Below are 16,982 nucleotides of genomic sequence, written 5' to 3' on the forward strand. Positions count from 1 at the left end.
CTTGTTGGGCGTTGCTTTTCACAGGCATAATTTCCATTATGATGCCAAGTGTATCTTACAAGCCTTTGAATAGCCCTTAAATAAAAAGCAGACTATAAAACTATTTGGATTTTGTAAGCTAGTGTCTTCTAATGACTTAGAGTAAAGTATTAAGGCAGCACTTTGTTTTACTTAAAATAGCCCACCAACAACAATAATCCTTTTTGAAAATAATTAAAAATACCTTTTTATTTAATATGTCAGGTTACATATTGCACTTTATATTATTGGTATGTTTTCAGAATTTGTTTCTTATCAGCACATTCCCATGACATTTCCTTTTCTAAAATGCTTGACTCTTCCTCCCCTCCCCTCCCGCCTTTGTATTTACAAAGTTCACTTTAATTCTTCTGTGTCTATTCTGATTAAAAAGAAGGGCAGAAAAAAAAAATTTGCAGCCTTAGTAAGAAAAGATGGCGAAGCCTGCATGGAATGCCCAGGCTTTCTGAGAGACAGCAGTGGGCCACATCTGACACAAATGGTTCCGACTTTAAATCTGTTTTTTAACTACACAAAACTCCCTCAGATTATTATTGACGAAATATTTGTTTGGTTCCAGTTGAGAGCTGGGAATCCAGAATGCGTGTACCCTGTCCCTTGAGTTCGTGCTGAAATCCTGAGGGGCGGGGGGGAGCGGCCCTGTTGTGGAGGGGCATGATGCCTTTGCCCAGCTCTCCAGGGCTGTCGGGCGGCCCTGTGTGCGAGCTGTCCCGGGGCAGCCTGATGCCCCACAGTGAGCTCTCTGCTTCATATTCCTTCATCTGCCCGGCCCAGGCCCAGTGAGCCAAAGCTGTGACCTGTTTGCAGCCAGAGGGGGACTGTGGGAAAAGAGGGGAGGACGAAGGGTGAAGCGTATGCTGGAAAAAAAAGGATCAAGGGCTGTCTTGCCTTCCCTTTACCACCTTCCGCTGCAGCTTCCAGCACAGATGAAGTTCTCTGGGGACAGATCTTGGTTTTTAATGAGGTCAGACTGAGTGGGGGTTGTATGGGAAGAAGGGTTTAATAACATGAAAGATTCAGTAGTACTGTAATACTCGTTGGTATTGTAGGAGAGCTGGCAGTGGTAAAGCATTTTTTGATGTTACGTGGTGCCATTGCTGGGGCAGAAGAACCAGTGGGGTCACCAGAGATGCCATGTTGCTGATCTCTGACTGCATACTGGGCATGCATCCTTCATTACAGTCTGAGTTACACAATGCTCTTGGTCTCACTGTGCACCTTCTGAGCTGGGAAAGGATGCTCCGTGGCTTCGTGGGCATTGACTGGCACAAAAAGGGTGGACGTGGGTGTTGGGCAGTGGAAGCGTAGTCAGTATTGATGTGAAGGTGTCTCCGCAATGAGAGTGTCTCTAGGATTAGGGGAATGGTTTGTTGTAGTGCTACTGAAGAGTGTAGGCTACTGAAGAGTGTAGGTTCTGTGCTCTTAGTGAGACTTTGACCTTTATAATCCCCCCAAAGGTGAGGCAGCAAGGAAGAGAAGATGAAGACTGAGGCACTGTATGGGTGACATTGTAGTACCTTTATATTAGTATTAAACATTGAGGAAAATCTTGCTTTGCACACTTACAGAACATATTTTTGTAGTTCTTTCTCTGTCCTGGTTTTATTTAAATCCTAAGCAAAAGTTTCGACTTTGAAACTAAAATCCCCTCTGGTTCTGCCTTGAAATTAGGAGGATGAATCAAAAGTTTCTCTTAACTGGGTTGTTTGGGTTTTTTTTTTCCTTCATCCTCACAGTTTCTAGTCATTCTTCTGCCCAGTTTCTGCTTCCTGCTGTTCTTCCTTTACTATCTTTTTACTCCTAAAATGCTGAATATTGCCTGACCAGAGAGGATTTTTTTTCTTCACAACTGTATTGCTTTTACCTACCTGTCCCCCACACTTTCTATTTGAATTAGATAAAGTCCTGCCCCTACTTTAGGGCTAGGAACTGGCAGTATTTGTGCTTGGCTGCAGAAAGGTGTAAAGTGTTAACTTCCTTATTGCAGATGATGAAGAAAAAAAAATTCATGAGCCTTTGTTATATTAAGGATGGTTTTAATGATGTGACCAGAAACCTAAGTGAAGGGTGCCATAAGGCTTCATACAGATAGGGAAAACTTAAATTTCAGTAGGTTCTGGATCTGCTGGCTTCACAGAGATATAGTGCTTGGTATGATCATTTCTCTTTGAAATAGATCTGTCATTGTGACTGTCTCCACAGTAAGAAAGTGAAAAGAAGGAGGGGGAATGGAGTTTTACCGTGTGACTTCAGTAACACATTATCTTGCGGTTAAAAATGACCAGTTATTTCACTGAAATAATCTGGAAACGATTTCTCTTGCTGGCTTTACTATAATGTTATCTGTTTTTCTAGAGTGCATCCTAGTTCCCTGAATAGGTAAGAAAATTCAAACAATATGTTTATCTAGTTCATTTGAAAAGATTATTATTTTTTAATGGTGGGTAAAGAATCACTCTGACACCTGTGGAAGGGATGAACAACTTACTCTGTCCTGTTTTCTACAGGCAAGGATGGTTTCTTGTTAAATTTTGGGGGCTGTCAGTGTGAAAATAAGAAATAGTTTGGCCATGTGTGTTTGGCTCATTGTTTATTTCGTTTTTAGGATTTCATAATGGGCACGTAGATATTATTGAACATAACATTCAACAGATTTCTTACCAGCTAACTTAACCAGTCAGTTCATCATCTATTTCTTTACCTGGTTTTGACAGATAGGATATTATGAGCTGAGTCTTAAGAGACCAAGTTAATTCAGTGGATAGCAAACGAAGTTCTTGATATCAAAATTTTACTCTGATTAAGGCTGAGCTAGTAAGTAACTGAAAGTCAGTAACTGAAGGGCTCAGTTAACTCAGCCTGAGTCAAGGAGTTCAGAAGTTCATGCAGGAGGCTTAGAATTTCTTCTAAGTAAAACATGGCAAAATTTGCTGGTCTTTGTGTTCTCACAGAAAAATATTAAAGGAAAAGGTTCAAGACCCAACTGGATGGACATTTAACTTACTGGGTGTGTTTGGACTTAACACAGAGCTTGTGAGTAATAATAAGGAAAAAAGAATTTGTCAGCAAAGAATGACTTAGAGGTCAAGATATGCAGGTATATCATTACAGTTGCAAAAAGTATACTATATAAGGTCTTGTAGAAGAACTGAGAACAAACAGCAAGGTATTCTTCAGCTGTAGAAGTTAAAAGAGCAAGAAGAATGCAAGGGTGTCCTCTGCAAGGTACAGTTGGGACAAAGGATAAAAATTATTTGGGTATGGTACAAAAACTAAGCAGCAATTCATGAATGATGACCAGGCACTTAAGGCAAGCTAGATACCAGTTCCCTCTCAGAAGGTATTGGAACACAGCAGATCCTCCAGAAAATGTGCTTATTTCCTTAAATCTTTCAGGGAGTTTGAGAGGGGATGATGCCATATTATTGGAGACTGACACATTTTGTAAAAACACTTAAGATGGAAAAATAGCTAAAAGGACATGAGTTCTGTTAGCGTACCCTCATCAGTCTATGTTGGTTAACTATGAAGACTTTTTCAAGCCTGTTCTTTTGAGAAATTCTGCAAGTTTTGTTTCCATATTTTTTTCCTCTTTAAAAGATGTTTTAGATTGCCTCAAGTTTGTTGTGAGAAGCTATAGGACTTATATATTCTGAGATCAGAGCTTTAAACCGTGAAATTTAGCATCCTGTCATTGGCAGCAATTTCTGCTAGACACATCAGGAGAAAGTCAAAAGAGCTACTTATCTCTCTCACATGATTCTTCTCTGGCATTTTTGTCTGTGGAACTGTGATGCTGAATTCTGAATAACCCACATGCCCTTGAGAAAGTAATATGAACTGAAAGACAGATTTTTCTAGAGAGATTTGCACTGCTTGCTTACATGAGAATGAAGCCTTAAGAGGTTTTCGAACGTTTTCCCCTTTCTTGCCCTCTTTTATGGGTTAAGACTTTTATTATATTTCTGTTGACATTCACTAAGCCCTTTGACTTATATTTGAAGGCAGTTTTAAGCGAAGACTCTCTCACAGTTGTAACAGAATTCAAAGCTTGCCTATAAATGTCATCTGTTCTCGTCACCTGAGAGATTGTCCTTGTAAAACATAAAGCCAAAGAGCCAAAGAGCTGTGAAATCTAAACAGTTAGCATAAGTAATGCATTTCTTCTAAAATTTAACTTTTAAATTTTTATCTTAATTTTTTTCGTAGGTCTAGCAAATGTTCGTTGCTGTACTTCAACAATATTTTCCCTTTGCAGTTTCTTTCTGCTTCTAGTGTGCTAAAGTAAATCTTGTGGCTGATTGTAAAATTCTTAGTTTTGAGCCTGATCTTTGCGTATTTCAGGAAAATCAGTTTGCCATATTCCATTAAAAAATTTATTTGTAAATACACATGAAACTTAAGACTCAAGTTCTTTTCCTTTGTTTTTTTTTTACCTACTCTTGACCTGCTGCTTACTTCAGTCTGTGCATTTAATGACTACTGATTTCATTGAAGTAGTATATAAGAACAGTATCTTATCACTACAGCTTCAATCGAGATAATGGGCTCCTCTGGTCCTAAAATGTAATTTTGACCACGATGTTATTTTTCTTTGTTTTCAGCCCAGTCACTGAAAGAGTTTGCTCGGCTCCTGATTGCTGTTGAAGAGGAGAGGAGACGACTGGTAAGTTTGCTGGCAATAATACATTGCATTGCGCCTCATTTTGTATAAAATAGTATACTTTTTTCCTATTCCTCCTGAAATGCTATTTTAATTTTTTTTATATGTGTAAGTATTTGATAAGAATCACTTTAAATTCTGCAAAGGCAGAAAAATGCTAGTACAGACTGCAGCAATTTTTGATGGACTGTTCAAACAAGTACTTTTGCATCAATTGAAAAACTGTTTTCTCACAATTTCCTCCCGCCCTGCTCACCCCCCCAAAATTGATTGCTGCTGTATCTTTTAGTTCCCCTATCTTTTCTTATTAGTCACAAGGCACAACGATAAAGTTAAGTGTAAACAAAGAGCTTATAGTGGAAATGTAGATCTGTATTTATATTTAAATACTTTTACAGTGTTGTCCAGTGAATGTACACTAGTAATCTAAGAATATGATAAATAAGTGGTAAGAAGAGAAACCAATTTCATCACCCCTGAGAAACTCTTGCAAAATACAATAGAGATCAGACTTGTGAGATTTGTCCTTTGTTATGGTATTCTTATTCCCTTTGTTTCCATACTAATGAATCTACAGTATCCTTTAATTTATATTTCTATTCAGATGTAGCTTTGTTAAAGAAGTTTTAAGTGTATTCTTGTACAAATATTTTAAAAAAATTTCCACATAAGCAATGAAACTAGGTTTTTTTCTTCCTTGGAAGTCAATCGTTATTAAAGAAGTGAGGTAAGGATTAACCTCAGTAGGGGGATTTTTAAATATTGTGAAAGTTTAACTGGCTCAAATCCATCCAATGACTACGTCTGTCCTGGTTTTACTTCCTCTTATGAATACTTAAGGAGGTGAGGAAAAGGATTTTCTAATTCAGATTGGAGCAAATTTATTAATCCAGAAAGAGGCTTACATAGAGTTCATAGGAGTAAATAACCATAGAATTAGAATAGTCTCCTCCTATTTCTGTTTACATAAATATTTTAAAGTATTAAAATCATAAACATTTATATGGTACAGTTGCATAGTTGATATCACCTAAACCTGTTAAAGTGCAATGTTTTTGCTTCGTGCTAAATGTTTTTTCTGGGGTAGATGGGAGACTGAGGTGACTGTTCCCTACTTACCACCTTAAAAGACACTTACCAGAACACTTATTATTACTTAGCTAAACAATATTTCAAATTAATAGCTTCCCAGTTTAGGTTAAAGATCATTGTGAGCTAACTATTAGAAACAGGAAAAGCAATGAATAGGTGAAGGTTTTATTTTTCAAACTAGCTAGTCTTTCATAATATGTATACATAATTTCCCTTTATTTTATCTTTCTTTCTTTTTCTTTTTTTTTTTTCCTCAGAGTCACTCCCTTTTTCACTTCTAGACGTTTCTGACCTCTCGATGGTTTATGATTTGATCTTTCTATGTAACATTTTACTTTGAGTCTTGTAGGAAGGCTGTTAGACTAAAAGGGGGAAAAAACATTAATTTTATTAAGTGAAAAAGAACAGATGGATAGAAAGATACTTTTTGTTCTATTTCAGTATGACTTCAGTGGGAATCCATGGATTGTATAGCTGCTGTTGGATCCCAATGCAGGGTCGGAGACTTGGGTGGGATCTCAGTCTCACAGAAAAATATTTTGCAAATGGCTGTAAGTGTAGTAGAATGCAATCATCAAATCAGTGTAAACAAAGTGGCAAATAGTATTCATGTGTAGAGAAGCTACACTTGATGGGAAATCATTTGCATCCGGCTTTTCACTGAGTTTGAAATAGAATTGAAAAATTCTGTTTGTTCTTTAAACTGAATGCTCATGCTGAGAGCATCGAGGACACCGTTATCATGGTAGATATTTGAATAAGAAAATTCATCAAACTTAGAATTTCTCTATTTTTAAAAAGTTTGATCTGCATGTTGGTGGAATTTATTTAATTATTATTAACATTAAAGTATTAAAAGTATCACCTTTGTCAAATTTGGTTTTTATTCTCCAGTTCTCTTACTGCAGTTTTCTGCATGCCATCATACAATACAGGATCAGTGAGGATCAGTGCACCATGCTATGTGCTGAACAGATTGCTAGAAATAAGAGTTTTCTGCCTGACAAAGTTGTGATTTAACTGTGAAATCTTCAAACTTTTTGCTTATTTCTGAGGAAGTATGGAGCATTATGTGTACACTTTGATTCCTCTGCTGGAAGCACTTAAAGCCAATCAATTTGCAGTTTAGTGATTTTAGAAAAAAGTTCTCAGCTGACTGGAAACCTTGAGGCAGGGCATGCAGGTCTTTAAAAATTTGATTTCCTTTACTTCTGTGTAACAAGAGAAAATGTGCAAAAGGTTAAAAAAAAATAAAAGCTTGTTCTGTTTAATGTTTTGTAGAAGGCTTGGAGGAAAAACAGCTAGTCAGTGTTGAGACTCTTTATGGATACAATTCATCATACCATTTACAACTTATAATTCTTGAGGTGTGGCAGTAAAAGACAATATTGCATCAGCAAATCCTGGATGTACAGGAATATGGAACAACAGATGTTAATTTTATTTACCAGCTAATGATCTTGTTTTCCTGCCTTGAATTTTATATTATTAATTTATGAGTATGCATATAAGTGCATGAATCAGATTTGAATATGGAAAGTATGTATTCATATCACCAACTTATTTCATATCACCATCTGATGCCTATTAAATTCTTCATAAGTCATTTTTTGTTTTGTTTTGGTGAATGCAGAGAGTGTCGCAGTGCTTAACCACTGGATGTGTAAATCAAGTGTTTTAAATGGTCAAGGAAATAGTTTGAGAGGTGCTTAGCAAGTTTTCTGTCCTTCTTGCATAAAGAACTGAAAGGAACTAATTTTGTTTTCTTTAGAAGAAGCTAATGAAGCAGGATGAACAGTATTACTGGGGAAAACGCTGAAGTTCTAGGTTAGATAAAACTGTGTATCACATAAATATTCTGTTGAATAAAGCTTTGCAGCCATTATTATTTGCAACAGCAATAATATGGTGATTATTAGAAGTCTGTTTTATCCTTGTCTTCTATTTCTTGAAGCTAGAAAATGGACTAGTAGTCTTAGAAAAAACAGAGGTCATGCACCAAGCATTTCCCCTTGAAAAGCAAATAAAGGAAAAAGTAACTCGTAAGGCATCTTTTTATGATATACAGCCTTATGTTTGATAACTGTCGTTTCATGGTGGTGTTAATTTAATGATGCAGTTGGTGTGTTAAAAAAATCCCAACCAAACAGATCTGACTCTTGGGTTTTACAAGTAGTGTAAATAGGATAAAAAGTCAGATTCATCCCCACCGCCTTTCCAATGACTTCAGCAACAAGCCACCAGGGAGTGTAAAATAATGACCTCTATTTCCCAGTGTTTATTAGGGAACAATAGCGATGCTATAATTTAATTTCATGTGAATATTTGGATCCATATCAAGGGAACTTACTTAAAATAATTTCCTTCCTCTCTTGCTGAATTTACATTGTTTCTGTTAAGTAAGTGATAATGCTATTTTATTTTAGAGATTCATGCATTATTTATGTTTCCTATTCATTTGATATTGTTAGTAAACTTCATAACAAAGAGAAATGTACTGGGAGTGATATAAAATACTAATTCATTTTCCTTTCATAGGATTATGCTGTGTTGACATAAAAATAGATGAATTGGTTCATGCTACTGGTTTCCTCTTCCTTGATATCCCCTATCAATTTGAAGCATTGAATGTGTTCTCTTGAATGTTTTGTTATCTTGAATGTAACTGATTATTTCTGAGTTACTAAATCCTGAACTGAAATAGGCTCTTGACTGTTGCATTCCTTGCTATTTACCAAAGTTTTTATGGGTTACTGGCGAGCAATGAATGGTCCCAGAGCTTTTCTCTCCGGCATTGTGAATCAGTGAGATGTGTATGGTTACTTTGAATTCCTGACCAATATTAAATACTTCAGGGGATAGTACAAAAATTCTAAAGTGGATAGTTGTGCTTGATGAATATTTTTCTTTCTAACATCTGTCTCTCTGTATCTCATAATCTTCATGCTTCAGAGAGTATCTCATTGTTGTGGACTTTCTTTGTATTAACTGGATGTTCTCATTGTGGTTCTGTATTTGCCCTCACACAAGGGGTCTGATGCTATCTGCTTCTAGGGAAAGCATCAAAATGTTCAGTTTCAAAAGCTGCACTAGAAGAAAAATAAATGAACCAGTTATCCATGGAATGGTACATAAAATCAGATACCGAAGGACACAGCATGTTGTTGAACAGAATTAACCTTTTCCCTATAGTGTGAAGTGGGTTACAGTTTCCATCAGAAGAATAAGCAGTCTTCTATCCACAGGTGCTGCTTATTACTCAGTTTATAAAGGGGAGAAATCATAAAATCACATAAAACCACCTTGAGACTGCAGTCTGTCTGAAAGCATATTATTGCAATTAACAGAACGACACCACAAATAAGAGGGTTTTTTCCCACCCCCGCTTTTTACTGTTTAAAATTAATTTAAAAGCACCTCAGAGCTGATTTTTGGGGAGTTGGGTTTTTTCCTTACACTTAAGATGGCTTGTACATACCCTATTGGCCAATTAAGGTAGCATGTACTGTGTTGTTAACCTAACTTCTTTGGAAGGACTTTCTGAATTTGTGATCAGACTAGTAATATGGAAGTACTCATTTGCTAAATAACTGTGCTTTCTATTGACCAAGGAGCAGTAAATCAGAATGGAATTGTTCTATCTTGTTATAAAAATTATTTCTACATTTCTTTATTTCTGCTGTTCTTCCTTTTACCCCAGATATAGTAGGCTGCATATTTAATATTAATTGCAGAAGAAAACCATGTCTTTGGTAAATGAAATTGTGCAAGATAGGAAAATACTGATTTGAATGGTTTCATTATTTTCTTGTTTTGCTAAGTTTTAGAAATCATTGGGAAAATTACTGAAAATAAATTGCATGCCTTCATAAACCTTTTTGGTGGCCCCCCATTTTGAATACTTGCTATCTGCAGTTCTGGTCAGAAAGCATGATGTAGACTAGAAAAGATACAGAGATAGGCAAAAAGGAAGGCTAGACACCTGGAGGCTTAGGATGAGGAGAGACTTTCTGCAAGGAGGACACTTTGAGTAGCTTTAGTTCAAATAAATTAGATCAATGTTATTTGGAGGACTGGTATTCATTAATTTCAAGGACATATCTCGGCATTCTTTAAAATTTTTGGCAGATCAGACCTACTAGTCTTCAGCAACAGGTCAACGCTTCCACCCTTGAAATGAGGTTGTTTTGTTGTTTTTTTTTTTCTTCTTGCTGGTACAGTTGTCAGTCTTACTTCCTAACCAAAACAAACGTTTCAAGTCTTACTTCAGATATAACTGAACATTTATGTCATATAACCCTGCTTGGTACCCAGTTCCCCCATTGCCTTTTATCGGAGACTCTTCTGCTCCACTTCCTGATCTGAGCCATTTGTAAATACCTTGAGAAATGACTGAAAAAGACAAAGAAAAAAACCCACCTCATCCTTTTTTCTTCTGTTACCGAGTACATTACCAGGGAATTTATTCTGTGTGCAGGTTAGATGTATTGGTGCCAAATCTCTGTGTCCTCACCAGCATAATTTTTTCATGCCTGGAAGTGGACAGGACAGGTCTGCAGAGTAGGGCAATGTATCAGCAGATTATGTCCTAGTCCTCTTTTGCCTTCTAAGCAAGGGAAGTTGGGATCTAAAGGACTGGTTTGGGGAAATGTCTCCTTCTAAGAGCTCCAAAGGGTAGCTGCTTTGCTAGAAGAAAACCAAATCTGCAACATTTAAGTACAGCTGTGCCTCAGAGTGCAGAGATTTGTGGTTGCTGCCTCATCCCTTTTTTTGTGTACATTGCTCCTGAAAGTCTTTGGACAAGCCATGAATACTTCCTAGTGTTGGAGAGCTTAGTATAGTATCTTCAGCCCCACTGTCTTCCTGGTTCCTTTTCATCCTGCTGGAATTTCTCTCAGATCCCAAACTGGTTGCATGTATGCTGTAGTCATCTATGTTTTTCCAGTCTAGACTAACATTATGGAGTCTATGGAGAGAAAGGGGAACTTTTCAGATATTGTCAACCTTAAGCAGATATTTGAAAATTAATTTATTGACAGTGTGTGCATATGTTTCTCTTGAGGACATGTGTGAATTTTTGCCTCCTAGATGGTTAATTTGCGTGAATCTTCAATTTTTGTGGAAGATGCTAATTTATTCCGTTTATTTTAGTTTACAGAATAATTTTTGCTTATGTTTTTCATTTGTCTTTTCTGGGCAAAAATATAGGTTGTCAATACCTTACATAATATAATATGAATTATAATTTTTGAAATATGTAATACTATTTTGTTGAGGCTTTTGCTTGTTAGCCTTGAAGTTACTGCAGAAGAGAGAGGATGTAGTCAGCAGCAGTGTATGGTTTTCAGCTGTGTTTTAGCTCTGGAATGGTTGGAGGAGCTGTGCTACAGACAATTTTAATTAATGAGTTGTTGTCAGAACCAGCTTTCTGCCCCAAATCTGAGTCAGCTTTGTGTCACAACTACTGTAACTTAAAAACTGTGAGGTAACTCAAGTCAAGTTCAGTGACACCTGGAAGAATGTTTTTGTATTCATATTAATTGCTTATTTTTAGAGTATTTCTTGGACCCTTTAAGAAAATGTCCTGTCTTCCCTGCTGTGTTGGTACAAGTGTTTGTGTGACTGTATAGTGAACACAATTGGAGAAGTGATCCAGCTGGAAAAATAATTCCTTTGGCCCTGACTTTCTCTGAGCTCCTTCCCCTCACTTCAGTACACTCAAGGAAAATGATGACTTTTTGGGCCAGGATTACTGTCAAGACAACAGTAATTTCTTTGATATAATTGCTATCAAAAAGGTAGGAACTCTATCTGCACTTGCCTACAGGTGTTACTTGTGACCACTATAACTGATAAATGAAATCAAGAAGTTATAGGCATGTTTCTCTCATGCAGGCTTCCTAGACAGCAGACCTGCAACGTGATCCTTTGGTGTGTTCTTATTGAGGGAGAACTCACAATGCAGCTTTCCCCCTTGCTGTGTCTTGAGCTAGAAGGAATCCTGTTTGCTGTCTTTGCACCACTCAAATACAAAAATATTCGTGTTCAGTGAATGTTTCTTAGCATTTGTGCTCAATTAAAAGAAAATAAAAATACAGGGTAATAAAAGTAAACAGCTCACATTCTGTTATCATTAATGTAGGTTAACATCTGTATATATGCATGGACATTTTCGAACTTTCCCCAGATAAAAGACACATACTAGGCCAGACAATTTGGAGATAAAATTATGGGTACTTTTAGTACAAAGCATTAGCAGGCTCTTCCAGATGACACTGTGTCAGCTTTGAAAATTTTCCCAAATAATAGCGTCTAGGAATGCATATGGAACTCTCACTTTTTATGCATATGGAACGTGTTACTTTTCAGTTTTACACTTGGTACATTCCTAATCTTTTTAAAGTGTAGTTCTAATTTTTCTAATAATTTTCATTCTTTGAAAGAAATTGTTCCATTGTTTCTGTGAAAACGAAGAAAAATCTTGAAGTCATCCTGTGACATTTGATTATGATAATATTTGAAAGATCAAACTAATTTCACTAGAATATAGTTGTGACTGGTCCCTCTTGCATCCATGGTACTGTCCACCTGTTGACATCTGGGATGGAAAATATAGGTCCTTGTTTTCTTTAACTTTGCAGAATGTACTTCTGGAATAATTTTGCCATGACAGAGCGATGCCATTAATAAAGAATTTACTTGGAGTTTTATGATGATGAAGTCAACAGAAAACCTACTGTTCGTGTTTTACACTTTCTCTTATAAACTTTCTCTTACTTTTTTTCTTTTTCCTTTGAAATTGTGGTTTCCTATTGATGTGAATGTCTGTAGTGAAGAAATGTAGCATGTGCAAGGCCTTTTGCATCCTGTCCTGCTCAGCCAGGTCCTAGATAATTTGCTGCCTCATGTACCTAACTAGTTGAGGAAGAAAGCAATCTGACTATTTTTAGAGACAGTCTTTGCTATTTTCCAAGGTAGTTGTCATAGCGTTGAATTGTGACATAGTTATTTTCTTGTAGTAAACGTTTTTTATCAAAAGTGTGAAAGTGTAGCTCTCTCCGTTGATCTCTGCTGGTTTGTGTTGGCTGGTGGCTGGTATCAAACAGGGAGTGCTTGTCTGTCTTGATGGGGCCAAGAGACTGTGAGTAGGACCTGGGACAACTGTTCCACGGGAAAGGAAAGGGGAGTGGAGGTAAGGGGCTTTACTAGCTCTGGTCCTTTTTTACAATACTTCTTAACATTCATGTACCTATAACATCTTATACAAATAGTATACAAGGTCTTAGTAAGAAGGCATTGATAGTTAGTGTCCTTATAGTATTTGCTCTTCAGTTTTCTGCAAAGAATGGAAATGAAGAAGATCCATTCATCTTAAATACAATGTGTGTTGCAGGAGTACTACACTGTAGAATAATGTAATTGATTCAGTTAACCACTACAGTTTCTCCTGCTTTCTATATTTGGGTTGCTTGTATTTGCGTTTAGCTCCCTACGGATATCTGACTAGGAAGGTGCTAGGATGGTTGTTCCCTATTACAATATAAAATGATTGCAGGGAGTCCTTAATCTTTGGTCTATGAAGCATTTTATTAAAAGATTTAACAGCTTGCTGTTAGCAGTCCCGTGATTTTTATAGTGTCCTGGTGAGCTGGCTTGGTTCCTTAGTAATGTTCTTCACAGTTCTTAATTGACTAATCAGCAATGACTGTGATAAGATTAGGAAGTGATTATTGAAAACCAGTCAGTAAAACAGTAATGCATGGCCACATTTCTGAAAATTTCTGGTTTACTTTGCAGCATTTTTCAGTTAGGAGAGAACATTCACAAAATGAGATTGCTTGCCATTCTCAATTTTGAAGAGTATCATCAAGAGACAGAGAGATTAAATCCTCCCTTCAGTAAAAGTGTGAAATGAGGAGTTAGCTGGAAAGCCGCCTGCTACTGCTCATTTTATAAATCTGATTTGTTCTCAATTTCACATACTCATTCCACGTTCGCTGTGTTTCAATGCTTGTACTTGCATTACAGGACAGCAACTGCCCAAAGTGTTTTCAGAGGCATTCACTGCGTAGTGTGGCTGGAAGGAGTTTATTTTAATGACGTTTTAGTCTTCACAGAAATGCAGGTAGCTGCTATTTTGGCTTGTAGATGCTTTCAACACAGTCACTAACCAAGTGACTTCTAAGATGACTGACAGAGAAAAGAGAAAGGTGTTTCCTAAAGGAACCCGAGTTTTGCTGGATCAGCCTTAAAGTTTTAAGCATTTATTTTGTGACTGCAGAGGGAGGGAATGGAGTTGCTCATAGCAGAGGGTATGTGCTGTACCCATTACTAGCCTGTAATAATGTCAGAATATGCTGTTACCTGGCAATCTACCACTTTACTATTTTTTTAAATGGATTTTGAATATATCTGCACTTCTCCCAGTAGTATGAGAAAACATATTTCATTCCTACAAACAACTTATTTTTGAATTTTCCTTTGTTTAGTCTGATCTCCAGAATAGTCTGAAACCCCTGTATTTGTTGTTCAGTGTTCTGTATAAAAACACAAGCACTTTATGTACCGAAGGGTGTGTAAAATCAAAGATGCCTTTATTTAAAACGGACAAACACCAAGAACCCACCACCATCGCCTTTTCACAAGAAAGCAAGATATTCTTCCTCAGGGAATCTGTGTGATCTGCATGGGCCCGTTGCTGTGTTACACACAAATTTAGTGTTCTCATTAGGATGTTGTCTTAAGGTTTGCAGAACAGTTGGATTGATTTTATTATTCTTTTCAAATGGCTGTAGAAGCTCCAATTATTGTTACTTTGACAAACTTCCTTAAATGCATCTCCCTGAGCAAGTGCTTTTTACTTTGAACTAAGACTGACACAGATTAACAGTTTTGTCTGTTTATTTGGCAGCAGTGCCAGTTCATTATCTACCCACTTCAGCAAACTGACCTGGCTAAAAGCAAAACAAAACAAACAAAACTTTTTACTGGTAATTTTTCAACCATGTTGCCACAGACTCTTTCAGCATCACAACAACAGAGTGCAAAGGAAGAAGTCAAGGAGAGCATGAAGGAGCAATGCAAGATCAGCAAACTCTGCTTAAGCTAGCATGACCACCAAAATATGCCTGCAAATCTAGCTCTCGGTGCAGTGTTTGTTGCAGCCTTGCTTTTGCAACTAGTTGTGGTCAAGGAGAGAGGTTATTTTTTCTGATACTAAAAGGAAATTATAGCAGAAATCTGTCACACGGCCCTGCAGAAAGTTTCGAATGATGGGGCCACAGAGTCTGGTAGCCTTAAAGATTAAAATATTGTGAGAGCTTCTTCTTTGGATACCTGTCCTTCAGTAAAGGGCTACCTTTAAAGAAAGCATGCTAGACCTTTCTCACCCTCTAAGCTGGCTCTTACACAATGTTGAGATGTTTTTACAAGCTAAATGAGAGCTTTCTAAAATGATTTATGTTGTTAGTCATATTTGCAAGACTGAGAAACATGTATCTGATACCTTTTCTAGCCCTTTTTCTCTAAATGTCTTGTCATGACATGTCATCCCATGTCCTGCATCCCATTCTTAAATTTGTGTGGTCTTCCCAACACTCATTTTGAACTTTCACCACTGACAATTGGCAGAACGTTCTAAATTATAATTCTTCAGCATTTGAGGCTTAAATAAACTCTGAAAATTTTTCTGTGTGTCAGCTGTCAGTAAAGCTTTGTATGTAGGCAGCTATAAAATTGTCTTTCACAGTATGAAATAAATTCATATTTTTCTATAACTTCGGACATTGTATTTTCATATTAGTTTATTTATTGTTATGCCTGTTTTTTAAAGGAACTTCATAACCTCTTCCTGTCGTTGTAAGGAATTAGCCTCAACAACTACACTGCACATTTCTACTTTACGTTGGGATACTGGAGCACCGTACACATAGATAGTTAATGCTATCAATAGCATGGACATATTTAAAGATTTTCTATGGATCCTGTACCTATAAAAGTTCATTTATCTCTGAATAGTTCAAATCTGTGGCTAATCTTTCTTTCTTCCAGGAAATAGCTTAAATGTTCATACACGTGCTTTTGTTTCCTGAAAGGATACATACTTCCAATCTTGGAGTTAACAGTTCCTGGGCATAGTACCATTACAAACAGCTCGGCTGATTTTGGCTTTATGCCTGGACATGTTCATTCATGAAATAGATGTTAAAACAAAATACAACTTCCAATTACATTCCTCTTTTCAAATAGCTAGTTTCCTTAACATCAATGTATTATCTTTTTTTAATTTATCTTTTTTTTTTAATAATTATTTTGGGGGCTTGGTTTTGATGGTATTGGAGAGATAATGAATATTGAATTGTTTGCATACTGACATGGCTCTTGTATCAAGAACCAGACAAGGCACAGAAGCAAAGCATTTAACTAACAGACTACCTTTCTCAGTGTTTTATTTCACAGCAGCAAATTGATTCCTAATAGTAATAGTACAGGTTAGTAGGTATTAACCTCACTTTTGCAGTTGCTGGAATTGACCCATGGAGACCTGCAGTGTCTGTGAAGATGAAAATTCATTTTCATACTGGAAAGTAGCACCGATTGGTCACAAATAGTGACTGCAGGGCCAGCTGTACTCCCAGCACAAGCCTCTCTGGCTGCTTAAATCAGTTTTCAGCTTCACAGGCAGTTATTACGTGACTGCTAATAAACTGGTGCCTACGTAGTCGCTTAGTCCCCATAGCCACCAGTTAGCCACTGATAAAGTATTTTTACCTCACACAGAAGTGAACGCGTGGACTGGTAAAAAAGTAGGTAGGTAGCTCAATAGTTAAGAACACTTCCAGTCCAAACTGTTCACCTTGCCTGTCAAGCTGTCAGTCTTTAATTTGAAATAGGGCTTAATTAATGGCAGTTGCAAAATAAATAAGAAGGTAGGTGGGGAAAATGGTGAGATTGTTGATGAGTTCATGGGCCTGCATAGCTTTGCATTGTGCTCAGTTGTGTATGAACCTTTCTTTGTCACATTCTAGAGCTTTTTACCTCACCTCGTTTGGGAATCAATTTTGTAACCAGCACAGGTTTCACAGAAAGCACTTCAGGTGTTTATTCAAACCATCTCTGAAGTCAGAAGCCACTTCTAACATCTGAACTCTGGAGTGTCTGTGGATTGGCATCTGTTTACCAAACACAT

The 16,982-nt window shown here is 37.0% G+C and overlaps 1 protein-coding gene across 1 annotated transcript in view; it reads left to right on the forward strand.

Moving 5' to 3' along the window:
• Positions 1-16,982, forward strand: part of ARHGAP42 (Rho GTPase activating protein 42) — a 166,795-nt gene that overhangs the window by 53,745 nt on the left and 96,068 nt on the right. The window contains exon 3 of the mRNA XM_086481749.1: positions 4,644-4,705. Within this exon, the coding sequence (XP_086337875.1) occupies positions 4,644-4,705 (62 nt within the window). The remainder of the gene's footprint in view (positions 1-4,643; positions 4,706-16,982) is intronic.

This window comes from Leptosomus discolor, chromosome 1 (assembly GCF_034619465.1).
Source record: "Leptosomus discolor isolate bLepDis1 chromosome 1, bLepDis1.hap2, whole genome shotgun sequence".
Taxonomy (NCBI): Eukaryota; Metazoa; Chordata; class Aves; order Leptosomiformes; family Leptosomidae; genus Leptosomus; species Leptosomus discolor.